Source organism: Canis lupus, chromosome 5 (genome assembly GCF_048164855.1).
Source record: "Canis lupus baileyi chromosome 5, mCanLup2.hap1, whole genome shotgun sequence".
NCBI classification, from domain to species: Eukaryota; Metazoa; Chordata; class Mammalia; order Carnivora; family Canidae; genus Canis; species Canis lupus.
In genome coordinates, this window is record NC_132842.1 from 70,752,707 (window position 1) to 70,778,817 (window position 26,111).

Below are 26,111 nucleotides of genomic sequence, written 5' to 3' on the forward strand. Positions count from 1 at the left end.
TGGGGCCCACAGGTCACTCAGCTCAAACAAAATCTGCCTCACTGCTTCCCTCTCCCCGGAGCCCTCTGGGCTCCAGTTTGTGAACCCCCAGCTCACAGACTTAGAAGAAGAGGCCTGGGTTCAAATCCTGCCCCCTTCCTGGCAGCCTGTGCCCAGGGGGTGTCACCCACCCCTCACCTTGAAAGGACTGGCCTAGCACCTAACACACAGGACTCAGGTGAGCTCAGGGCACGGGCCTGTCCATCACACAGCCAGGTCCCTTGGATGGGCAGGGGCTCCCCCCACCCAGATGAAGGCCCCCGTGGATGGAGGCCAAGCCAGGTACCTGCTTGTTCTGGCCCCTTCCCAGGCCCCGAGGCCTCCCTCAGAAGCTGAGGTTCACCCCCGTAGGCCTCTTACTTGCTGGGGCAGCAGACTGTGAGTCTCCCCAGCTCTCTCTGTGGGCTCTTGCCAGAATCTGGCCTCAGTTCCCGAATTTTGGAGTCACTCACCTCAGGACTGCAATCACTCAGACTTCCTCAGAAGCAAGCCGGGGTTCCGGCCTCCATCCTGAGTCCAGCCAACATTGGAAGATGCGATGAGAAGGTGGGTGGGGAGGGAGCAGGGGAGGAAGGGGGGTCTGGGGGGCACAGGGACTCCTCTCCCACGGCCTGGGACTACCTGGAGCGGGGATGGCACAGTGAGGAGCCGTCGGCATGCCCGCCTCTGCCATGTGGGGCCTGTCACAAGCTTCTCAGCCCGTCTCCCCAGGTGTGAAATGGGGGCAAAGTGAGCAGCCAGTGACCGCACTGTCTTCACCGGGCGCCAGGCTTTGTTGGAAGGGCTCCCAAGCGTTAGCTCATTTGGTCCTCGTGGTGACCGCCCCGGAGGCAAGTGTATTGTCCCCACATCACAGGACGTGGGGACACCTCAATGACACTGTTGCCGGCAGGCGCTCAGAACAGTGCCTGGTGAACAGTAAGCCCTTAGTGGATCACGGTTCTCTCTCTTTTTTTTTAAGATTTTATTTATTTATTCATGACAAAGAGAGAGAGAGAGAGAGAGAGGCAGAGACACAGGCAGAGGGAGAAGCAGCCTCCACGCAGGGAGCCCGACGTGGGACTCGATCCCGGGTCCCCAGGATCACACCCCAGGCTGAAGGCGGCACCAAACCACTGGGCCATCGGGCTGCCCCATAGTTTTCTTTTTATATGGTCATGTGGGGTGACAAAGGGCCAGTCTGTGTAGCCAAATGCTGGGGGCAGGTAGAGTCACACAACAATTATTGAGCACCTACTGTATGCCAGGCTCGGAGATGCAGCTGTCAATGGGGTGGCTCAGAGCTCAAGGATGTTGGCTGAGGCCTCCCACTTCCCCTTGCTGTCTTGTTAGAGCCCGGAGTCCAGGCCGAGAGCACAGGAAGGTCTGACTGGTTGGGGTGCTGAAGCTTGGCTGTTAGGCGTGGGGGGTTATCCGGGTTCCAGGCTCACTCGAGTCTGCCCACAAGTCGGTTGCGTTCATGCGGCAGTAGGGATCCCCTCACTGGCTCTTTCATTCACCAAATCTCCCAGCCCTACCTCTGGACTCGGCATTACGGTGTGATTGTTAAGAGCCTGGGTCGGGAGCTCAGCTCTCATTCAGCAGCTGTGTGACCTGGGGCAGGTCTCCTAGCTTCTCTGTGGGGTGACGTGGTGGCTCGGGCTGCGCCTGGCCTACAGTCAGCTCTGCTGTGGCTCTGCGATTACTATCCCCTGGGGATACCAAGGTGCTCCCACTCCTGGGGGAGACAGTAGAACAAGGTGAGGGGTGCAGACACCAGCCCTGTCCAGCCCTGCCCAGGAAGGTCAGCGAGGCTCCCCAGAGGGGCGGGGTGGGCCAGAAGCCTGTGTGCATCCTGATGGGGGGGGTGACCCCAAGTGCTGGGACGGAGCTCGAATGCACAGGCAGGCACGGGGCAGGTGATTGTGCACGGTGGGCCGGCGGGCAGGTGAACGTGAACACCTGTGGACCCCGAGGAGAGCAGGAGCAGGCGGGTGAGGGGCAGGAGGAGACCCTGGGGTTCCAGACAATCCCCCCCCTTCACTGCGAGCAGTGTCTCTGAGGAGCAGCAGGTGGCGCTCCAGGCCTGCCCAGCCCAAAGATCTCCCTCTCCCACCTCCTGGGCTGTCCTGGAAGAGGGGCTGGGGCTCCTGGACGGCTCAGAACAGGCGGGAACCTCTGAAGACGAGCCATGCTCACTGCCCACCCTGTGCGCGGAGAGTGTCCTAATGACCTCCCTGATAGCTACTTTTCAGAGCCTTGCATGCCTCCCCAGGCGGAGGATCACTACCTCTCCGAGTAGCCATGTGTGGCCAGCTCCAACTGTTCACGCAGCTGCCTCCGCCTGCGCTCACCCTAGCCTTGCTGGCCCTACCTCTGCCCTTCGGGAGCTCCTCAGATCCAGTCCGTCCCCTGGCCTGTGGCAGCCCTTCTGGGAGGTGACTATCCCTATAACGAGGTCCCTTACTGTATAAGTGTCATCCCGGCCACCTTTACTGAACGCCGAGCGCGGTGGCAGGGGAGAGCTCCTGTAATCACCACCTGGCGCCTGGCCCTGTGCCTGACACACAGAGGCACTATATTTGGAAAGTGAATGAATGAGTGCACGAACCCTGTGTGGTCATTATTTCCATATTCCAGCTGGGAAGCTAAGGCTCAGAAAAGTAAAGCGTTCAGTGGCACACATGTCATTAACTGGCGGGGGTGGGATCGCCCACCTCCAAGCTGTGCTGGCTCAGCTGGCACCCCTCCTCCTCTCCTGGGCCCCGTAGGCCCCTCTGGACTCATCTCCCCAAGGTGCCCATGGGCCCTAATTCCAAAAGACTCCAGCAATCAGATTCCCAGAAGCTGGGAATTGAGAATTCCTGGGGATTTTTGCATCCCAGAGTTGGAGAATCTCCCTCCCTTTCCTCTCCAGGATCTCTGCCCGAGGGCAGCTAGCCTGGTCTTACATACCCTCTAGGGACTGGGCTCTCACTCCCTCCAGGGGAACATCTAATTCAGCTCAACCTTATGCCTTGCTGACATTTGTCCTCTGGACCTCCTCGCCAGGGCCCTGAAGGACAGGTCCCGGTCCCCCCAACACCCCAAATTATGGCTGGCATCCCAGAGTCTTTTCTTCCAGACCCAACCCTAGCCCTCTCCCTATTGGCTCTGCCTGTCCCGGTTTCAGTTCTTTTTTCCTTGGGGGAACTGTCCCAGTTTCTGCCCAATTCGGTTCCTATTTCCTGATAGCAGGCCTGGCACAGGGTGGGTGCTGGACACAGGGGCGGACTTCCAGCTGCCACCATCAGCAAATAACCTTCCCGCTCTGGGCCTCAGTTTCCCACCCAGGCGGTGGAGATCCTGACTTCATGGCGGCTGCGGGGGGGGGGGGGGGGGGGGGGGGGGAGACAACTCAGCAAAGCACTAGAGGGCCAAGCTGAATATTCATGACTATTCACCTTGCCTGCCACCCCCACCCCCACCCAACACCTGGGGCCAGGTGAGCTCAGGTGACTTTGTGAAACCCACACATTTGTTTTGTGCTCCCACTATGTGCCCGGCCCTGTGCTAGCAGTGGGGACACAGCGGTGACCCAGAACACCCGGAACACCCCTGCCCTCCTGGAGCTCGTGTGGTTGGGGACTTGGATAAAAAGTAAGGTGCACAGGCTGTGGGGGGCGGGGGGGACAAAGCAGTAGAGACGGGCCGGGCAGGGCTCGCCGCACCGCCTCTCGCACACCCAGACCCAGGCGGCCGGGGAGGAGCGCTCTCCGTTCCGGGGCGATTGTGTGTGTGTGGGGGGGGGGGGGGGCACAGCGGCACCCCGCAGGCCTGCCCGGCCTTTCCCGTGCGCTCGGGGGACGGGGACACGAGTCTGCAGCCTTTGCGTAGGGAGGGGCGCCGGGGCCCAGGGAGGTCGAGGCCCGGGCGGAGGCGGCCCGAACGTACCACAGCCCCGGCCCGGGCGCCGCGACCGGCTTGGGGGGCGGCGGCGGGTCCCCGGCTCCCGCGAGTCTGCTCGGACCCCGCGGCGCGCCGCCCCCCGCCCCCCGCGCGGGGTCCCCGCCCCGGACACGCGCTCGGCCGGGGGCGGGGGCTCGGGTCCGCGGGGTCCGCGGGGTCCGCCGGGTCCGCCCGCCCCGCCCCGCCCCGCCCCGCCCCTCCTCCCGCTCCGCCCGCGCTGGGGGCGGCCCGGCGGCGGCGGCGGCGGCGGCGGCGGCTGCGGGCGGCGGCGGCGGCTCACGCTTCCTGCGGGCGCGGCTGCTGTGGGCGCGGAGCCGCGAGGCGGAGCCGGGCCGCCGAGCCGGAGCCCCGAGCCGGGAGCGCGTCGGGCCAGCCTCCGGGCCGCGCCGCCGCCCAGCAGCCGCCCCGCGCGCCGCCTCGGGAACAAAGGCGCCCGCCGCCGCCGCCATGAAGCCGGGGCCGCCGCACCGCCACGGGGCCGCCCACGGGCCAGCAGCGGGGATCGGGGCCGCCGCCGGGCACGGCGCCCGCGGGCTGCTCCTGCCGCCGCTGCTGCTGCTGCTGCTGGCCGGCCGCGCCGCGGGGGTGAGTCCTGACGCGCGCCCGCACCCCGCCCCGGGACCCCGGGACCCCGGGACCCCTGGGCCCCCCGACCTCCCGGCCCCGGGCCCCCGCGCCTCCCCGCCCCCCGGGCACCCCCCCAGCCCCCGCGCCTCCCCGCCCCACGGGCCCCGGGCCCCCGCGCCTCCCCCCTTCCCCCCGGGCACCCCCCCAGCCCCCCGCGCCTCCCCTCTTACCCCTGGGCACCCCCCCAGCCCCCTGCGCCTCCCCCCTTCCCCCTGGGCACCCCCCCAGCCCCCCGCGCCTCCCCTCCCCCCGGACACCCCCCAGCCCCCCGCGCCTCCCCCCTCCCCCCGGGCACCCCCCCAGCCCCCCGCGCCTCCCCTCCCCCCGGACACCCCCCCAGCCCCCCGCGCCTCCCCTCCCCCCTGGACACCCCCCACAGCCCCCTGCGCCTCCCCCCTCCCCCCGGGCACCCTCGGGCCCCCGCGCCCCTCCCCTCCCCCTGGACACCCCCCAGTCCTCCCCGCCTCCCCCCTCCCCCCAGCCCCCCGAGCCTCCCCCCTCCCTCCTAGACACCCTCGGGCCCCCGCGCCCCTCCCCTCCCCCCGGACACCCCCAGCCCCCCGCGCCTCCCCTCCCCCCTGGACACCCCCAGCCCTCCGCGCCCCTCCCCTCCCTCCATCCCCCCTCCCCGGGGCTGGCGTCGTGGGGGCCCCGCCGCCTTCGGGGCTCGCTTCCCCTTGCTCCGGGGACCCCCCTCCCCGGCGGCCCCGGGCGGAGCGAGGTCCCCTGCCCCGGGTCAGGGGCGCGGGGCGGGGGCCCGACGGCGGGCGGGGGGCGCGGGCGCGGGCCGGGCTGGGTGTGTCGCGGATCTGGAGCGAACGTGGCCTTGGCCTCGGGGGTGTGCCCGGCCGCGGCCGCTCGCGGGGAATTGGGGGGGCTCCCCTGGGGCTCCCCTGGGGCGGGAGCGGTTCGCTGCCTCCGAGGGTCGCTGCGGGGAGGGGAGGGCGGGGCCGGGGAGGGCAGGGTGGCGGTGACCGGCGTGAAGGTGACCCGAGGGGGTGAGTGAGGGTGACCCTGTGTCTAATCCCCTCCGCGCCGGCGTTGGGACCTGTGGGCTGTGCAGGGGGGAGGATGAGGGATGGAACCGCGCATGGCTGGGGGCCGCCGTGCCTTACCTGTGTGTGGACCCTGTGGGGGTGACCTATTGTGCTTGCGGAGGGTCAGTGGCGGGGCTGGGCAGCCCTTGGCCATGGCTGTGTGCCCCCCGGGAGGGGGTGCGTGTGTGGGGGAGACACCTCCGTGGTGGGTGTGTGCTTGGGCCCATGGGAATGTGTGTGTGCATGTGTGTGCGTGCATGTGCTTGTGGATGCATGGGTGACCCTGTGGTTGGGGCACGTTGGGGTGCAGAATGTGTGCCGGTGAAGGTGAGTGTATATGTATGCCGTGACCCCGTGAGCGTCTCTTTGAAGGACCACACAGCTGTGGGGTTGAGCTCAGTCCTGGCTCGTTTGGGGGGAGCGAGAGGAGGTAGAGAAAAGAAGGGCCACCTCTCCGCTTGGAGGGACCCCGATCCCAAGTGAGTTCCCCCATGGACACATGTCTGGAGCCTGGACAGCCTCCTTGGCGGGTTCTGGGAGCTGTGCCTGGCCTTCATTCCCCAGGCCGAGAAGCACCCAGGTCTCTCAGGCAGCCCCCAGGTGCCAGCCCTGTCCCCGTGTGTCTCGTGTCCCCGTGGGCTTCGGTGGGCCAGTCTGTAAAATGGGAGGACAGGCACGGATTTAGAGGTCGCTTCTTGGACAGACAAGCTGCCCGTCAGCCTTCCCCGCCTGGGGGCCGAACGAAGGGTACAGGGAGTACTGAAGGCAAAGTCCAGTCCAGTGCCCGGCGGGCTGGCGGCCTCATCCCGTCCTCCCCCAGGTGGGGTGAGAAGAGGTCCCTGTGACGACCTGGTGACCCAGCCCCGCCTGGCATATGAGTCGCTTTCTCAGCCAAGCTTCTGAAAGATCGTTTATGAATCAAAAGCTGGGAAATAACACAGCCCTGGGTTCAAATCCTGCTACCCCCCCCCCCCCCCGACTCCTGCTGTAACCTTGGGCACGTTGTCTCATCTCTCCGGGCCTCTCTTTTCCCGTCTGTGAAATGAAGCCGGTAACGCGGTCTTCAGAAATGAGATGGGATGAGCCGTGCGCTCATCCACAGAAGTAAACGTTTGATGTAGGGATGGATGAAGGGGGCGTAGGCCAGAAGGCTTTAACCTGGGCGCCCGGCAGGAATCCTGAGCTGTAGGATCTGGGCAAGTCTCCTCCTTTGCTGAACGACTGTTTCTCACTCATAGAACGAGGCTGATGTAATTCATGCCCCATGGGGTGGTGGAAGGAACTGGGCGCCTGTGAGATGGAAGACCACTGGGAGGGCCTGGGTGAGAGGCTGTCCCTGCACCTGAGGGTGAGGGAGAGTGGGTGTGGTTCAGAGCCAGAGCCCAGTAGCAGGGGCAGCAACACCGACTCCCAGGCCAGGATGGTGGGCTTGACTGGGAGGGGCTCCAGGGGAGGTGGGGAGCCCCCGGGGTTAGGCTGTCCAGGAGGAGCATCACCTCATCTGGCCCAGCGGCCAAAAGGGTAAAGGGTGGTGCCAGCGGCCAGGGGTGCCACCCTAGGGGAAGAGGGTAATGCAGGAGGGACTGAGGTTAGGCCAGGAGAGCCCCACCCAGGATGGCTCCAGGAGTGGCCTCCATGGCGGGGTCCTCTAAGGACATCGCTCAACGGGCAGTGGCTGGCTCTGGGCAGGGGAGGGGCAAGATGACCCCTAGGGCTGCCTACCAGTTTGAAAGGGAGTTTGTGTGGGGTGGGGTGGGGTGAGGGGGGCGCTTTCAGGGTGGCCTCGGGGGATAGCAGGTCTCATTCATGCTGCAGATGGTGAGTGTGTGTGTGTGTGTGTGTGTGTGTGTGTGTGTCTGTCTCCTGGCGTCTGCTTTGGGGAGTCCTCTCTCCTGAAAGACCAGGTGGCTGGGACTCTCAGGGACATCTGGCTTCAGGGCCACCTCAGTCACCACCCAGAGAGGCTTGGAGTGTGGGGATTCTGGAACTTTTAGCTTGGAAACATGTTCATTTAGAGGCTCAGGGTGGGAAGGGATTTTCTGTGTCATCTAGTCTCGTTTGAACATTCCCAGTGATGACATTTCACTACTTGGTGGCTGTGTGACCTTGTGAAAGTTAGTTAACCTCTCTGTGCCTTGTTTCGTGTCTGTAAAACAACAACAACGGAAGAGGTTAATGTGGAAAGCTCCTAGCGCAGCGGCTGGTGCTTAGTAAACACTCAACAAATGCCGCTTTCTTGTTCTTTTATAAGGTTGCTCTTCCGGGGCCTGGGGGCCTGGAGCGTGGTGGGCGGGAGGTAGGGGTGGGACCTTGGGGAGGAGAAATCAATCTAGGAATTTTGCTGAAGGCCCACCCCCGGGCCTGGTGGTTCCTGCCCCCTTCCACCCTCACTACTTCCCCTGCCCTAGAGCGCCCTGCTCTTCCACGACCCGAGTTGACTGTGGATGCGGAGTTGTCAGAGCAAGATCATCCTCACTGCAGAAATTTGAAATTTGGGGACCCCGGGGCTGTTTGAGGCCAGGCCCTGACACAAGGAAAGTTTGGGACCCCCGGGCTGTTTGAGGCCAGGCCCTGACACAAGGACACCACAGGGGCCTGCTGTCTGTTAACTCCCAAGGTGGGAGGGGCTCCAGGGATAGACACCTGCTGTGTGACTGAGCAAGGGGTTTCTCTGTTTCAACGTCCTCGTCCTCGTCCTCGTCTGTAGAGTAGGGACTGTAACAGCGCCAACCTCACAGGGGTGTTGCCATGAGAAAATGAGCTCCGTGGGTAGAATGAGCACAGCCTGCCACGTAGTGAGCTCTCAGGAGATAGAGCCTTTCCAGGAGGGAGCCTGGAGAGGTCAGAGAGGGCTTCCTGGAGGAGGAGGTTTTGAGCTGTGCAAGCAAAATGGTCCCCACATGGCAGGGAGCAAGCTGTAGCCCGCCCTGACCCTAGGCTTTCTTACTTGTCAACTGAGGACAAATGCTTGACTTTCAGGGCTGCTTTGGGGGTTACAGTACCCTCATGGCAGAGTTGGGATGGGGACCCGGTGCCTTCTACTCCTTGGGGGGCAACACAGTGCCTCCAGCTGCAAATTCAATGTTTCTTCTTCCCTCGTGTTGGGGGTTGGTTGGGGGTGAGCTCTGCTGCAGAAAGGAGCTGAGGGGCACCTGGGTGGCTCAGTCGGCTAGGCATCTGCCTTCAGCTCAGGTCGTGACCTCGGGGTCCTGGGATCGAGCCAGCCCTTCGTTGGGCTTCCCGCTCAGTGGGGGTCTGCTTCTCCCTCTGCCCCTCCCTCCCACTTGCTTGCCCTCTCTGTCTCAATTAAGTAAATTAAGTACATAAAATCGATAAAAAAAAAAAGAAAGAAAAAGAAAAAAGCAGTTTGGCCTTTTGAAAACAGATGGCTCCTCCCCACTCCTGGACTGGGACATGGGGTCCCTGGGGGTCCCTGGGGGCCCCAGGGCAGCCCTGGGGTAGGGCAGTTTTGGGCCTAGGCTCTGGAAAATGCTGGGGCACCAGTGGGGTGGGTGGGGGGAGGTGGAGACAGAGCTCCCCTCAGAAGCCAGGCCTTGCCGCAGGCGTCCCTCCAAATCCTCCCGTTGGAGCTGTGACCTCCCTGCCCCCAGGCCCGGGCTGCTTCTTGGGGAGAGGGGTGGGTCCTTCTAGAAGAGGCTGCAGGAGGATTGCTGAGGCTGGAGCAGACGGAAGCAGCTGGCACTGGCAGCCTCCGTCTGCCTCTGCCCCCCCCCACCCCGGGCTGTGGGCATGATCTGGGGAGGCCTTAATGACCCAAGCAGCAAACTAATGCTCCCCGAAAGCCCCGCCCACTAAGCGCTTGCTGTGTATTGGCTCATTTAATCCTCAGGGTAATCTTTGCGGGTGGGAACGCCCAGAACCTCGGCTCAGAGAGGTTAAATGACTTGCCCACGGTCACACAGCTGCAAAGTAGCAGAGCTGGATGGAGCCAGGGCCTGCCAGGCTGGGAGTGCGGGGCTGCCTCTCGATTTCACTCCTTGCTCTGTGACCTTGGGCCTCCACACCTCGCGTCCCCTCCCCATCCCCCCCCCAGCACACCGGATGCCCCCCCCCCCCCCCCCCCGTGTGGGGCTCGCTCTCTGCACAGGCGACCGGGCCTGTGACCCGCAGAACGTTGTGGAACCAGATCTCCATCCCTGCTGCCCCATCCCTGAGTCGTGGCCCCTGGTCCCGAAGGTTCCCTGTGGCCTGAGTGACTTGGTGGAGCTCGCGCAGCCCGAGTCAGGAGAAGCATCAGGATGCTTCCCGATGGACCGTGAGCCCCCGCGGGCAGGCTCTGTGGATGTTTCTTCTCTGTGGAGTCCCTGGGCCAACTTTGCGCCTGGCCCAGAATCGAACAGTTTGAGTGAATGAATGAGTGAATGAATGAGTGAGTGAGTGAGTGAAGGAAGCCGGGACCGTGAGCTCTGGGGCCCAGGCTGGGGCTCAGGCTGGGGCTTTGTGTGCTCCCCTCTGGAGCAGGGTGGGTGGACGGTGAGACTGGCAGAGGTCTGCTGGGTCCAGGCGGGGGCCCGTGGGCTGAGGGTGGCCACACGGGGTGGGCCTGCTGTCCCCGTGCCAAGCCGCCGCCACCACATCTGGGTGGGACAGAGGCGCTGTGGCTCTGGGCTCCGGCTCAGCTGCCTGGAAGCCTGTGATTTTGTGTCTGGGGGGGGGCAGGGTGCCAGGAGCTGCCCTAGGGCCCAGCCCCCAGTCCGGCAGGGGACCACCTGGCTTGTCCTGCTGTCCCTGCTAACGGTCCACCACAGCCCACCACAGCCCAGGAACATCAGGCCAGCGCCTGGTAAATATTTGTTGACTGGCTTCCTTGGGGGGGGAGCCCTGCCTTGGCTCCCAGGCGCCCAGATTCCTGGAGGCTGGGGAGCCTTTACTTCCGGCCTGCCTCCCTCCAGAGCAGGCCCTGGCCGGAGGGGGTGGCTGCTTTCCTCCCGCCGTTGACCGGCTTAGTCTCCATGGCCAAACAGGAAGCTGTGATTATAGGGGGGAGTCTGGGCAGTGATGGCTGAGGGCCCAGCTGCAGGGTGGGGGTGGGGGTGGCCCCTGACAAACGATCTGGCCTCTTCCCTACCTGGCTGCTGACGGTGAAGGGCAGGGACCGCCTGTGCTGGCTGTCACACCAGGTGGAGAGGGCTGTACCGCAGTACCCTGTGACCCAGCTGGCCAAGGTCGGCCTTCTTTCCACCCTGGGGCCCCACCTGCACCTTGGTGCCGTGTGTTTTGGGGTCTCCAAACCTGAGGGTGTATCTTGAGCTAGTAGGAGGAGCAGGGATCCCAGAGATAACTGGACCAGGGTCGAAATCCTGGTTCTCCCGATCCTTGGCTGTGTGATCTTGGCAAGCTCACTTAACCTCTCTGAGCCTCATTCTCTTGCTTAAAACAGGCTAAGAGCACCTCTGGTTGTCTCAAGAGTTGCTAGAGGGGCCCCTGGGTGGCTCAGTGGTTGAGTGTCTGCCTCCAGCTCAGGTTGTGGTCCCGAGGGCCTGGGATCGAGTCCCATATCGGGCTCCCCGCAGGGAGCCTGCTTCTCCCTCTGCCTATGTCTCTGCCTCTCTCTGTGTGTCTCTCATGAATAAATAAGTAAAATATTAAAAAAAAAAAGTTGCGTGAGAATGAACACCATGAAATAATACAGAGCCTGATAAGGAGGGCTCCTGTACATACTGATTTTTTTCTGTTTATCTGCTTTGGTTTTGCTCTTTTCCTGTCCCTCTCTTGGTCTCCCTGAGGAGCTGCTTTTGGGGCTGGGAGTAAGGCTTTCCCTTGGAGAGTGGGAACCAGGTTTGCGTGGTCATGGATGTCCCAAGTAGAACCCTGGAGGTGGGGCGACCGCCAAAGGGAGAGCCTGCCGTCTCACAGGTGGGAGTCCCGAAGCCCAGGGACAGCCTGGGGGCCTGGCCCAGGGTCGGCGCTTGTTATCCATCCAGCCTTAGGTGGGCCCATGGAGCCTTCGAGGCCTCGCAGAGGCTGTGGCCTTCCCCCCATTTAGAAGGCTCAGAGCTGTCGAGCCGTTTGCCAAGGCTCACACAGCCAGGTCCTGTTGGAGCCAGCTGTCCACTTGCCCCGCCGCGACTCTGGAGTTCCATCTGTCCCATCACTGACCTTGTCACACACACCCCCCTTCAGGGCCAGGGTTTTCTGAGATGGGATGGGGAGGGGAGTCACGGGGTGGGGAGGGGTGGGGGATCTTGCTAGTTAGGGTCTTCATCCTGCTTCTGGGATTGGCAGTGAGCTCTCTTCACCCTGGGATCAGCATCAGCCCAAGCTCTCCTGGGGCTCACTGTACCCCCTGCACTGCCAGCCAGCACCCGCATCCTGCACCCCCCGCCCCAGCCCTGCTCACCAGCCCAGACTTTAATAAGGATAATGGGGAATCTGGGAAATCGAATTGTAGCAAACCAATTGCCAATGCAATTGTGGGCATCAGGGGCCTGTGGGGCTCACTGTGCCCCTCCTTGGGCTGGGGTTTGGGAGCAGCCTTGTGGGGGCCGAGGGGGCTGTGCACACAAGGTTCCTGGAGCGCTGGGGGGTTGTGTTGGGAGCAGGGGAAGGATAGTCTGGCTTGGCAGGACCCATGTACTGCTGTCCTCTGCAAGCTCCACAGCGACGGGGAGGGCGCCCATGGTCCCAGCTGCCCTTCAGTGGGCTGCCACTTGCTGCTGACTGCCACCTTCTTAGGGTCACGCTGCCATGGAGGTGGAACTCGGGGTGTCCTGCCCTCAAGATGCACCCTGTGTTGGGGGGTACCTGGGTGGCTCAGTTGGTTGAGCGTGTGCCTTTGGCTCATGATCCCAAGGTCCTGATCCCGGGGTCCTGGGATTGAGGTCTGTGTTAGGTTCCCTGCTCAGCGGGGAGTCTGCTTCTCTCTCTCCCTCTGTGTTCTCTGTCTCTCTCAAGTAAATAAATAAAATCTTAAAAAAAAAAATGCTCCCTGTGTTGGGAAGGCAGGCACAGATGGTGACAACACGAGGACAGTGATCATGGCCAGTACTTATGGGGTGTATGCTGCACGCCAGGCATGGCCCCGTGCTTTATGTCAGTTCTTACCATGACCCTGTGAAGCGGGTGTTGTTACCCCACTTTACAGATGGGGACCCAGAGGCCCGAGAAGTTGAGCAGTGAGCCCAAGGTGAGCAGTTAGCAGGCGGCTGGAGTCCGTGGTCCTGAGATGCCTTGATGTCAGGGGCGTGGGGCTGGTCAAACAGGCGTGTGGCATGGTGTGTGCTCATACGTGGCGCCGTCTTTTGCTTGGTTAATTTGTTCTTTCTGCAACCATTTTTGAGCACCTGCCGTGTGCCGGGGCCTGCGCTAGGGGCTGTGGGTGTGCAGGTGTATCTCGTGTGTGTCGGGAGTCTTGTCGGCGAGCCTTGCTCGGGTGAGATGTGTGTTGGTGGTGGGTGTGTATGGTGCCTGTGTGAGGCTTCAGGGGCAGGTGTGCAAGAGCAGCCAGGAGGGGAACCCCGCCTCCCCCACCGAGGCCTGTTCGAATCCCAGAAGCCAAGCGGACTTGGGCAAGCCTTGGTCTTCCCCGCTGTTCAGTGGGCCCGTGAGATGTCACTCGCTAGGCCGGGCCGCGGATGGGGTTGGGGGAGGCGCAGCTCGTGACCTGGTTGGCAGCCAGTTAAAGGACACTGGTGCCGGGTAGCTATCTTGATTTTAATTATTTTAATTCTGCTTTCTCTGAGATCGTTGTGTTTCAGAGGTGAGTCTGCTGCTGGCTTGTCAAGTGACCATGGGCAGCTTCCACCCCCCCTCCCCGAGCCTCTACTTTCCACATCTGTGAAGCGGGGAAGTTGCACTGGGTGCTCCAGGGACCCTTCTAGTCTTCACATTTGAGAAACTGTCGGAGAGACATGGGGCCGGGGCCTGGCCTGGAATGTCCCCTTCGGCAAGGGAGAGCTGGGCTTGGCGGGGGCAGGAGGGTCGGGGGATAGGAGGCTTGGTTCCTTCACATGGCCTGTCTGTGGTTCCTCTTGGGCCAGGCTGGGGCGGGCCCCTTTCCTCACCTATCACCCTGAACGCCACCTCTCTTCCCAGCCTCTGGGACGTGATCTGTCAAATCCAGGCCCCCGGGGAGCTGGGCTGTGAGTCTGGTTTCCTGGACAGGAGAGGAGCACTGGGCAGGGAGTTCAGTAACTGGGTCCTTGCCCCTACTGTGCTGCTGACCTGCCAGTCGCTCCAGCCAATATTTACTGATCCCTCTGTGTCTGGCCTATGCTGAGCACTCGGATGGGTTCCGCGGGGTTCAGCCTGGTCTCTGACCTCAGGAAGCTCCCAGTTAAGGAAAGGAGAGCCAGCGCATGTGAGGAGCTGAGGGTAGCGAGTCAGGGGAATGAGAGGTTTTGGCTCTGGAATATCAGGGGGGGCTCCATGAGGGAGGTGTCCTTTGTAGCAGGCCTTGCAGGATGGTGGCGCGATGATAGAGAACCAGGATGGAGAAGGCTCAGAGGTAGGAAAGGTCATGGCAGTTGAGGGTGTGGCTAAAAGCAGCGGTTCCCAACTGGGGAGGAGAGCCTTCTGTGGAGGTGGGGATGGACCTGCCTCGGGGCTCAGGAGCCTTTGCTGCAGGGGGTTGCTGTTGCTAATGAGAGTGTGTTGTTTCTGGCCTTTACTACATTCACTGGGCACCTCCTGGGTCCCTGGCTCTGTGCCATGGGGTGATCTGGGGCTGAACGGTTGAACCCCACATGGCCTTGGCTTGCAAGACTCCAGTGGTGGGCTCTGAGTCCAAACCAGGGCACTGGGGTTCCATCCTGCAGGTAGGGAGTGTTGGTACTGAAGTGGGTGCAGCCCCCCTGCCCCGAGGGCCTGGCACGGTGTGCCATCCAGGGCACAGATGTGATAGTATTAATATTGAATTATGCTTGTTGAGTGCCTGCCCTGTGCAGGATACTCTGCCAAACGTCTTATATATCAGAGCTCACTGAATCCTCATAACAACCTTGTGAAGCAGGTACCGTTATTACGTTGACTTTACAAAAGAGGAAATTGAGGCAGAGAGGTTATGCAATTTGTCTGAGTTCACAGAGAGGTTAAGTAACTTGTCCAGGGTCACAGAGTGGCATAGTTACTAGGATTTGAACCCAAGCAGTCTAGAATGCTCCCTGGTGTGCAAGCACTGCTCCGTGGTCCGTGCATTGCAAACTGTAAAGCGTGGTGCCCCGAGAGGATGAATTTAGGGCCAGACACATCTTGCTGGGAGCCTGAACCTTGTGTGGCTTCTGTGGGAGAGGCCCTGATCCGGGCCCGGGGACTCTGGGCTTCCACATGGGTCTTTTTTCCTGCTGCTTGTTTTCTGTCTAGGTTGGGCCATGAGCTGCAGCCCTTCAGCTGGAAGGGCCTTTGGAAACACTCTTGTCCAACTTATTCGTTGTCCTGAAGGGGAAACTGAGGCCAAAGTGATTTCTAGTCAGGGCAAGGATCTTCCAAGACCTGATGGTCTGGCCTTCTAATTTTACATCTGGGGAGCTGGAGGCCGAGAGAGGTACAGTGGCTGGTCGCAGTAACCCAGCAGGTTGGTCGCTGAGCTGAGACTGAGAGCTGTGTCTCCTGCCTCCCAGGCAGGGCACGGTCCCTTGTTCCTGTTTCTGCTCTCTGCGTGTCTCTCTCCTGCTCGGCCTGCAGGCCCAGCTCCCATCCTTCTCTCCCTAACCCCAGCCCAGCTGCCCTCAGCCCAAGACTCGATGCCAGATTGATTCCTATCAGTGCATCACTATAGTCCTCCAGCTCCGTCCCTTTGCCCTGCACACCCCTCACGGCTGCCACCTGCAACTCCTAGCAGCTCCCCGACGCAGAGTACAACATCATCTTTCTCATCTTCGTGTGGACCCGGGCGCTGTTCGCTCTCTGTGGACTGTTCCCTCCCCTGGCGAACTCCTACTCATCATCCAAAACCCAGCACTGATGTCCCCTCCCCTGGGAATGCTTTATCCTTTACCGAATCTCCAGCTCTCAAGCACCGTGACCCCTTCTTTGGGCCCTTGTCGCCTCGCTCCTAGATTTCTAGGCAGTGCCCCTCTTCTCCGTGTTAGGACTCTGTGCTGAGCCCCAGCTCTGTTGCGATTTTCCCTAGCTTCTGGCTCCCCACGGGGTCACAGCCTCACCTCCTCAGAGCTCTCACGGGGATGCTCTGTGGCAGCCCCTTCCCTGCCATCCCATCATCTCCCGCTCCGCCCACACACGGGTGACCTGGCTTCTGCTCCCCAAGTCCTGACATTGCTGCCTCGTTCCAGGCTTTCACAGGTCCTCCTGGAGGCTTTTACCTCCAGCACTCCCCTGTCCTCATGCCTTGTCCTTGACCCCAGCCCCCTGCTCCTGGGATCCCCAGGCCTGGACCCTGGCAGCAGGGAGCAGTGGCTGCAGAGATGCAGCCTTCCTGCCTCATTTGTGTGGGGGAGGGGGGGCATGCCAGGTGCTTCTGGCCTCCACCTTTCTGGAAGGTGGACATGTGATGGGCTTCCGGAGGCTCGGACTTGGTTACCAGAGATCTCCCCCTCTCCCTGCCCTCCCCCAGCAGCCCTCCCACCCACCACCTCCTCCTCTGCCCACTCTCCTCTTCTCCTTCTCTCTCTGCCTCCCACCGTCCTCCATCTCTCTTTCCTCCTGCCCTGCTTCCTCGCAGGCCCCTGCCCCACCCCCTCCCTTGCTGCTTGGAGCCTCTCATCTCCCTGCTACCACTGGGGGGGGGGGGCAGGACCTGAGGAGTCCCCTGGGGGACATGGGTCTTGAAGGCTGAAGGGGTGGTTAGGGTCAGAGCTGGAGGGACTCTTCCTTCCTCTTCCCTCCTCCTGGGCCCAGATTCCGCCCCCCGCCCCCCCCCCCAATGCCTTCATCGACCCCTCCAGAAGTGCAGTTTAAAGGGCCCAAGGGCTACAGGAGATCAGCCTCCCACCTTGCTGTTCACATGAGCTCACGGGACCCAGAGACAGCGCCAGACTGTCCAGGGCCACCCAACGGTGAAGGTAGCACAGTGACCCCTGGGGCAGTGGCTCCTTGGGAGCTTCTGGGAGCTGAGTGCGGGCTTGGTTGGGTCCTGTTCTCATGTGAGAGGCAGGGGAGCTGCGAGACCTGTTGGGGACAATCTCAGATCCAGAAGAAGGGGTTCCAGCTCTGTGTTCGAGGGACGGTCTGTGAGATGGTGGTGGAGTCCACAGTGATTTTTTTCCCTGTGGGGCTAAGGCCATGGTTCAGTTTAGATTTGGGCAAGGGGTTGGGTTGTCGTACACATGTGCATGTGTGACAGTGTGTCACCGTGGGTCGGTGCCGATGCGAGGGGCCTCCTGTCCCTGCGGGGAAGGATGCTGTGGCCCACTCCCCTGTTTCAGCGGCTCAGGCATGGCCAGGCCTGGTGAGTCAGGAGAACCCAGATTGCTGCCTCTCCCCTTCTCATCTGTGGGGAGCTTGCCCCCCGCGCCTTGGATGGCCGTGGCCATTACCAGCTCCTGGTGAAGAGGAGGACAAGTTAGGAGATGCCCTCCCTACCTCAGGGAGGTCGATGCACACGTAGAGCTGTGCACAAACACGGACTCAATGGGCCTGTGAGGGAGAATGCTGATCCAGGCAGGCCCAGCACCCCTTTGTCCTGTGCACACGCGTGGAGACACAGACCCACGTCCACACCTGAACACACAGAGGCACACACAGACAGGGACACACACACACTCCCCGCCCCATGCACACGTACCTCTCACGCAAACACAGCCAGACCCACGGGCATCTAAGCCCTCTTAGAACAACAGCAGGTGTACACACGTGAATGCGCCCGCAGCATGCCCAGGAAGACTCCCCAAGTGTGCTTGCATGTGTGCACCTGCATGCCTGCATGTCCACACGCGCACACACGCGGGTTGCTGGGGTTCTGAGCTACCAGGAGTGTGTCCGTCCTTAATCCCAGCCCTTAATCCCACAGTCTAGGGAGCCAGGCCAGAGGGGCAGCTGGTCATCTGGCCTCCTTAGCAGTGATTAAGGCAAGGGCAGGGGCGGGGGGCAGAGGGACCCAGAGCTTTGCCTTCTGCCTGACTCCCCGGATGCCACAAACTCAAAACTTGGGTGCCTTCAGGGATTTGCAGAGCATGGAGAGCTCGTGGGCTCTGACTGACCTCTGCTTGTTGGCTGGGTGCTGGGGCGCTCACCGTACCCCTTCTGTGAAGCTGGGTGCTGACTGTCACCCTGCAGGGCAGCTGCAGGGACGGGGGTTTAACTTACCCCAGAGCGTGGCAGGTGGTACCCAGAGCTGTCACCAGGACCGGTAATCCTGGGGGCAGGGGCTGAGACCCCTGTCCTTGTCCCGGGGTTTGGGGAACAGGATGGGGTCCCAGTCACAGCCCAGCTTCAAGCCCTGCTTGTCCAGTCCACGGCCTTCTCCACAGGTGCTGTTCTGCTCCGGTCCCAGGGCCTGACCTCTGGGCTCCTTCATCCAGTCTCCGCGGGGCCTGCTCGGGGCTGGGGCTGGGGCTGGGCTGGCCCTGCTGGGGGCCGGCGGGGAGCAGGGCCGAGCTGGCGTGACTGCGGCCCTGATGCCAGGGGCTCCGCCTGGAGCCTCTGACCTGCCTGCGGGGGGCCAGGTGATGGGACAGGGGGGACCCGAAGGAGCTCTGGTCCGGGAAGCCATGTTCAAGTGACGTGAGGAGAGGAGGGCCTGTCTCCTCCTTGGGCTGCAGGGCCCGTGGGCCAGGACACTTGGGTCCTTACATCCCTAGTGGGCACTTGGACTCCATCTGAGCCCAGGGGACAGAGGGCGGGCGGGCTGCACACGAGGGCGGGCTGGGCCCACGGGAGGCAGGGGCGGGTGGATGTCCGGGGAGGGGTGGCCATGGCTGGGGCACTGCGGTTTTCTCTGGCACCTTCCACTCCATGGTTGGGACTGAGGGCTGGGGGGTCCGGCTTCCCCTCCTTGAAGTCTCTCGTGCCCCCTGCCCCGCGGTCTGCACTGTGAGGCTCCATGAGGTCACCCCTTCCCCCTCAGTGATTAGGTGGGGGGCCAGAGCCAGGGCCAGGGGAGGTGCCGAGTGGTGGACTAGAGGCAGGACAGTAAGCGGATGCAAGCTGCACCCCCAGTTCAGCCTGGTAGGGGTGTGTGGGGGATACTGAGCACCTGTTAGACACAGGCCCAGCCCTCCGCTATGTGGAGAACAGTGGAAACCAGTGAGGGGGAGGTGGTTGGTGGCTGTCAACTGAGATGGGCAGGGGCGGGTGCCTGGGAGCCAGGGGAGGGCGGTGTGGCTGAGGGGTGAGCCCCAGAGACGTGTCTGTCCCCAGGATCGCTTATTTTTTGTTTTTGTTTTTTTTTTAAAGATTTTATTTATTTATTCATGAGAGACACAGAGAGAGAAGCAGAGACACAGGCAGAGGGAGAAGCAGGCTCCATGCAGGGAGCTTGATGCGGGTCTCAATCCCGGGTCCCCAGGATCACACCCCGGGCCGTAGGCAGGCGCTAAACCACTGAGCCACCCAGGCATCCCCCCAGGATCGCTTTAGACAGTCACAGGGGGCAGGGGACAGACAGACCTGTCTTCAGATTCAGACGTGCTTTACCAGGGGGCCCTGCCCCTACTGCTGCCCCCTTTCCTGGCAGGACCACATACTCCTGCCCCTCACTGAGGGCAGCCAGGGGCCAGCTGCGTGGACAGAGGGTGCCCCAGAACCACTGAGGGCCAGAGCTGGGGCGCTGGCATATAGGGGTGGACAGAGCAGCCGGCCTGAGTTTGGAGCTGGCTCCCTTCTCCTGGGTCACTCTGCACCAGGCCCGCCTCCTCCCAGTGGTCCCACCAGACCATTGGCCTTTGCCGTGCTGGGCCTCTCCCACTTGCGGTCTACAGAGTCAGCGTTTGCCCTCTGGAGCAGGGGGGTGGGGGGTGGGGTGGAGGGGGTGGGCTGGGAAGGGTGAACAGAGGGAAAGCTTACCTCCTCTTGCATCTGAATGTTTGAGTTGGGGCTCTGCTGTGTGACCTTGGGCAAGTTTCTTACCCTCTCTGAGCATCAGGTGACATTCATTCTTCTGTCCCCCCGCCCCCCGCACACAACAGCTTTATTGAGATTTGACTCACCTACCATATAATCCACCTATCTAAAGCATCTAATTCAGTGATATTTAGTGTATTTATGGGGTTGTACCATTACCACCAATTTTATATATTTTTATCACCCCTGGAAGAGAGCCTCTCCCTTTTAGCAGTCCCTCCCCATTTCTCCCCAGCCGCCCAGCCCTAGGCAGCGTCTTGTCCTCTCCGTGTCTGTGGCCCTGCCTCACGTGTTTCGTGTGCGTGGCGTCGTACACCGTGTGGTCCCTCTGCGACTGACTTCTCTCACTCCGTGTAATGTGTCCAAGCTTCATCTGAGTGGCAGTGGGTGCCAGGCCCTCACCGCTTGCTTTGTTGAGTAATATTCCATTGTGCGGATGTGCCAACTTTTATTTCTCTGTCCGGATGGACGCCTGGCTTGTTTCTACTTTTTGCCTATTATGAATAATGTGGCTATTTTTTTTTAAACCTACATGGACGTATGTTTTCCTTGGATGCACCCCCCACACACACACATAGAATTCCTGGCTCATACACAAGTCTCCGTTTAACCTTTGGAGGAGCTGCTGGACCCTTTGCCAAAGTGGCCGCATTACTTTTCATCCCCGTCACGTCGTGAGGCTCCCACGGCTCCATCTTCTCACTGACACCTGTTCTTTTCTGACTCTCTGGTCACCTTCCTTCTTGCATCCATCCATCCCACAGGTATTTATAGAGCATCTATATTTGACAAGGCAGGGTGCTCACTGCAAAATTAGGGGAAGAATTTGTCCCTCGAGGAGCTGTTTGGATTCAGTGGCACAATATCTATAAAAGCCTCTGTGTGCTTAGTGACAGGAGATAAAGATTCCCAAGGGTAGAAGCTGGGGGCGGTCAGGAATCGTGGGGCCCCCTGAGAGCAGAAGGAAAGAGAAAGGAATCTGTGTCTGGCGACCACCAGTGTGTCAGAGCCATCGCTTCAGTCCTCAGGACCCTCTGGGGCACATTGTCCATCCTATTTGCAGATGGGGAAACTGAGGTTCAGGCCAGGTACGTTGCCCCAGGGTCACCCAGCTGAGAAGTAGCTGGGCTTTGGGCCAGGCACCTGTTTGGATAAGCTCATTTCACCCTCCCAACCCTTTGAGGTTGGTACTATTAATTATGTCCATTTTGGAGGAGAAGAAACAAGCTCAGAGAGGTGGACTTACTCGTCTGGGATCCCACAGCTCCCGAGGGCCCCTGCTGGGATTTAGACCCAAGTGGTCTTGCTCCCAGGTCTCAGGAGATGAGGGTGAGAGCCCGGGCGTCAGTCTGTCCCTTCCCTTTCTTGGTCAAATCCGCAGTGTCGTCCTGGGCTGGAGGCGTGTGTGGCCCTACGCAGGCCTCTAGGGGCTCTATCAGGACCTCCCCCAGTTTTTCGGTCTGATTCCTTGCTCTGTCCCTTACTTTTCCATCTGGGTAGTGGTAGTGGGCCCCCATGGCTCACTCACTACCCGAGTCTGGCTCGTTCCATCCCTTCCATCCCTCGAAGCGGAGCAGCTTCGGAGCAGCTCAGAAGCCCCAGGATGGCTTAGGGCTGGGGGTGGGGAGCCGCATCTCCACCACGTGTGATTCCTGCTGGGTTATAAATAACCTAGCAAATGGGATGGTGAGGGGGACCACAGCGCAATTCCTCAAGGAGGCTGGGCTTGGACCCGCACGCAGATGGGGACACTTTAGGGGTGTGTGTGTGCGTGTTGTGTGTCCTCGGGTGTGTGCTGGCACGTGCCTGGGAAGCTTTGGGGGAGGCTGCGAGAGCTGTGAGGCTGCCCAGGACAGCGGGAGGGCTGGGCCTGCCTTGGGCTCATTCCAGGGTCCGTTCAGTTTCCTGGGGGAGGGCTGGGGGTCACCTGGCTTCAGGTGGACCCCAAGATCAAGCCAAGGATCCCTCTGCTTTTGGGCCAGCCTTCCTTCAGGTGCTGTGAGCCTGAGAACCAGATGCGTGGCCTTGGGTGCTCTGTGGGCACCCAGCCCTTTCCCCACCACCAGGCCTCACTTCCAGCTGCCTCACCATCCCCCAGCTCCCTCATTCTGACTCTCCCCCTGAGTTGTCTGTGACCTCTCAGGTCGTCTGGCCTGTCTGTGGAATAAGGATCATTTCACCCGGCTCCTTGTAGGGAGCCCGGCATTCAGCAGGTGCTCAGTAAATGCTATCTCTCCCCGCCAGCCGGGGCCTGGTTGTAAAGTGGCTAGCATTGTAGGCTCCACTGGGAGCCTGCTAATCTGCAGTCTTTTGCATATAATTTGCATAGTCATTTTATAAAAAAAATACGCTGGAATCCGGCTCAGTTTCTCTTCTCTCCTCTCTCAGCTCAGTTGGAGTCCTCTCAATTGGATTTTGGAGGGACCAGAGAGCAGCTTTGTCCAGCCCCCTGGTTTTATACATGGGGAGACCAGAGCCTCCTGCAGGATCACATAGTGATTGGGGGCAGGGAGGGGGTACCATGGATCTGTTGGGGATGATCCCATTCACACGCTTCATGGAACAAGTATTCGTGGAGGCTGTGTCCCACAAACACTCTGGGCCCAGGGAACACAGGAGTGGCCATTGGAACTTCCTCATGGGGCAGGCTGGTGAGGGCTGGGATAGGTGTGCACTCTGGTACAAAAAGCATGGCCTTTGGGGTTCAACTATCCCTGGGTTTGTAACTGGTCCCACTGCTGTGTGACTTTGAGCCAGTCGCTTCCCCCTCTGCACTTTGGTATGCCCATCTGTGAAATGGGAATGATAATCCCTCGCTGGGAAGAGGTCTGTGAAGAGAACTGAGGCAAGGTGCATATGGAGAGTCTGGCACATAGCGAGTGCTCCCTACAGGGTGATTACCTATTGTTCGGGGTAAGGGATGGAATGGCCCCAGGCCTCTTCTGGAACAACACCCAGTGAAAGGAGTCTCACATCACAAACTGGGATCTCTGTGTGTAGTCCAGGGTTCAGGAACCCCTGAGCACGGGAACTGGTGTCAGTGAGGCCAGGGTTCAAGTCTTGTTAACGCCCCAACTGGTAGCTTAACAGCCCTGTTCCCATCCATAGATGGGACAGTAGTCTCTGCTTCCCAGGACAGCTGAGCAGCTTCAGTGAGATTTGATAGAAGGTGTGTGTGTGGGGGGCATTCAGGGGAGAGCATTCAGGTGGGAGCATGGTTGGTGGCCCCTCCTCCCTGGTAAATGCCAAAATGGTGGAGGTCGTCCCCAGAAAAGACTTCCTCCTTTGGACCAGTACAGTGGTTGGTGCGAGGAGGCCTCACAGAGGAGGCATGCTTTGAGCTAACTGAGCTTCGTGAGGACATGGTTGTCGTGCTAATTGTGGGACCCTAAGTGCCTAGAACAGTGCCTGGCACACAGTAGGTGCTTCCTAAACTCTGCTTGTAGATGGGGTAGGTGCTGACCAGGTGGAGGAGGGGAAGAGGGTTCCCCTCCGAGGCAGGGACAGCATGGGGTGGGCCTGAGAGTACCCCCCCATTCCAGGCACTGTGAAGGGTTTAGTTGTTGGGGGTGGGGAGTGGAGGGTGTGGGTAGCTGAGTCTGGAAATGGTGCCTCAGTGGGTGGGCCTGCTTTGAGGCACCAGCTTGGGGATAGGAATAAATGAGCAGCGTGAGTCAGGATGGTCAAGAGGGTGACGCTAGAAGGCAGGTGGCTGGGGTTGACAGAGTGGTGACAGGGGCATCCCAGCCCTGCATTGAGGAAGGGGCTGTTTTTCCCAGGGTCTTGGCCTAGGCCACATGGTAGGCAGCTGTTCAGGGGCAGCCTGTACCCCCAACTGGGACGGGGGTGGGAGGAGTGTCAGGGCCAGGAACTGGGCTAGCAGGAGAAGACAGGGTGGGGTGGGGTGCGGGGGAGTGTCTGGGCCAGCATGCCGCCAGACCTTTCCATGCCTGGGGAGAGGGCTGGGCCTGCCAGGCCATCCCCTTCGTGTGAGGCGTGCTGCTCAGGCCTTGCCAGCTCCCCCGGGCTTTTGTGTTGTTCCTTTCTGTCCTTCTGGCTGCCCATGAACATCCTCTGGGACAAGCTTTCTGCGGGGCTCTCTGCAGAATGAAGGGCCAAGGGGTTTCACAGACCAGAGGGTGACAGGGATCGGGGTTCGGAAAGAACGTGCTACTTCTACTAATAAAAGTACTCTGGAGGCGCCTGGGTGGCTCAGTCGGTTGAGCGTCTGACCCGTGGTTTCCCCTCAGGGCCGTGGGATAGAGCCCCCATGAGAGGCCCATGCTCGGTGGGGAGTGGGTAGTCATTTTGGGACTCTCTCTGCGCCCTCCCCTCAAATAAATACATCGTAAAAAAAAAAAAAAAAGGTACTCTTGAGTTCATCATAGAACACTTGGAAAATGCAGAAATGCAGACAGGTCCTGAGAAAAAAATGAAAGACTGTCTGTCATCCCACCACCCAGAGAGCCTCTGGAGAGCTTTAGTAGGATTCAGTGTTAAGAAATTCACTTTGGTAGGGAGCTCATTAAAGCAGGATCATGGTCTCTGTTTTCTCGTAACCTATTTCCTAAACCTGACAAGGATAATAGCATTAATAGCCAGCATTTATTGAGCACTTGGTTAATGTGTGAGAGTCTCCTGTGAACCCACGAGGTGGGTATTATCTTTGTTTACCAGGAGAACCAGGCTGAGAGAGTTAAGCACCTGCCCAAGGTCACCCAGGTTTTGGGAGAACCATCTGTACGATCCTCTCAGCAGCCGTGCTGTATGGCCTCCTGACAACCAGTGCGTGCATTTCCCCATGTCCTGAAATATTCTTTGAAGCCAGTAAAAAGTGAAAGCCACCTGTGATCCATTTGTGCTTTTTTTTTTTTTTTTTAAGATTTTATTTATTTATTTATTCAGAGAGAGAGAGAGAGGCAGAGAGAGAAGCAGGCTCTGTGCAGGGAGCCCAATGCGGGACTCGATCCCGGGTCTCCAGGATCACACCTGGGCCAAAGGCAGGCGCTAAACCGCTGAGCCACCCAGGGATCCCCCATTCGTGCCTTTTAATGGTGGGATAAAAGAGAGTGTGGGTTTGTGAAAGCACAAATGTTGATGGCTGCATAATATTCCACGTTACGGTTATTCCTTAACTTATTTAACTAGTCCTCTGCTGTGGGGGATGTCGGGTATCTCTGCTTTTACTCTCATAAATAACCTCGCCCTGGATCTCCTCGACAGAGGGCCGGAGGGATGCCTGGCTGCCCAGGGCGTGGGAATCAGAAAGGCCCTTAGAGCACCAGGCTCGACTGTTGGTTTGTGAACGAGGGAGAAGGGAGAAGGCGGCTTGCCTGGCTCGGGGGAGCAGCGGGCTCTCGCCCTGGGCCCCGGCGGCTGTGGCGGCTGTGGCGGGGCGGGGCTGCCCGGGGAGGGGATCGGGGGCAGCGAGGGGGTGTGTAGCGGAGCTCGGCCGCGGGTGGGGAGCCTCTGCGGCTGGGATGCCCTTTGCAGAGCGCTCGGCCGGGCCCCGGGCTGGGCCCACGGGGCGGGGGGGGGGCTTCCTGCCCTCTGAGCTGCCCTGGTGGGGCCCTGGAGGCAGCGTCTGCGAGAAGGGCGGTGGCAGGGTGGCAGGGTGGCAGGGTGGCAGGGTGTCGGTGACAGCGTGTGCCCCTGGGCTGTGCTGATCTTGTGGCGGGAGGCCTGTGGGGGTCAGGGGGACCTTCTCTGCCCCTCCTCCCCCCGGCCGGTGGCCCCGTCCCCAGCGGCTGCGGTGGGTGCTGGCTTCCCAGCCAGGGCAGCTGTGGCCCGGTGGGGGGTGGGGACCGACGCGTCCCCCTTCCCAGTGCCCGCTCTCCATTGTGTCGCCCCCTGGGCTGTCCTGCTGCCCAGAGCCTGGCCCCGGCCCACATTCCTGCGGTGACGCTCTGGGTCTCCGGGTTGGAGCTGGTGAGCGTGAGGGGCACCGAGTTCTCACAGGCCTGAGGGCCTTCTGGGGACACAGACGGGTGGGGACGGAGCCCGTGGGCGTCCAGAGGGCTCTGCTGAGACCACCCTGCTTCCACGAGCTAGTGGTTACGTCACTGTGTGTCTCGGGACAAATCACTTTACTTCCCTGGTGCTGCTGGGCAGGCTCGTTCCCGGGACTGGGACGATGCAGGTCTTGCCCCTCTCTGAGCCTCGGTTTTCACATCGGTGAGAAGGAAGAGCCGAACTCCGTGATCGCTCGGGCCGAGGTTAGCCTTGCGGTGAGGACTGAGCCAGAAGCGTGCCGGCGTAAGGCCGACGGATGAGTACTGTACACCACCTTGTAATCAGTGTCCTCATCCAACCAGAGAGAGGCTCAGAGAGGTTAAGGAACTTGCCCAGAGTCACGCAGCAAGTAAGCCGAGCTGAACTTGAACCCAAGACAGTGAATCTGGGCTCCCAACCCCTGCACACATGGCCTCTAGTCACCGAGAGTAGTGCCTGAGTCTGGCTCACGCAGGGAAGGAAGCTTGGGCAGAATTAATTATACTTGGTTTT

The 26,111-nt window shown here is 60.8% G+C and overlaps 1 protein-coding gene across 1 annotated transcript in view; it reads left to right on the forward strand.

Annotated features, from left to right (window-relative positions):
* Positions 1 to 695: 695 nt before the first annotated feature.
* Positions 696 to 26,111, forward strand: part of SDC3 (syndecan 3) — a 39,783-nt gene continuing 14,367 nt past the window's right edge. Inside the window, exons 1-3 of the mRNA XM_072828448.1 lie at positions 696 to 957; positions 2,294 to 2,456; positions 3,915 to 4,551. Of these exons, the coding sequence (XP_072684549.1) occupies positions 696 to 957; positions 2,294 to 2,456; positions 3,915 to 4,551 (1,062 nt within the window). The remainder of the gene's footprint in view (positions 958 to 2,293; positions 2,457 to 3,914; positions 4,552 to 26,111) is intronic.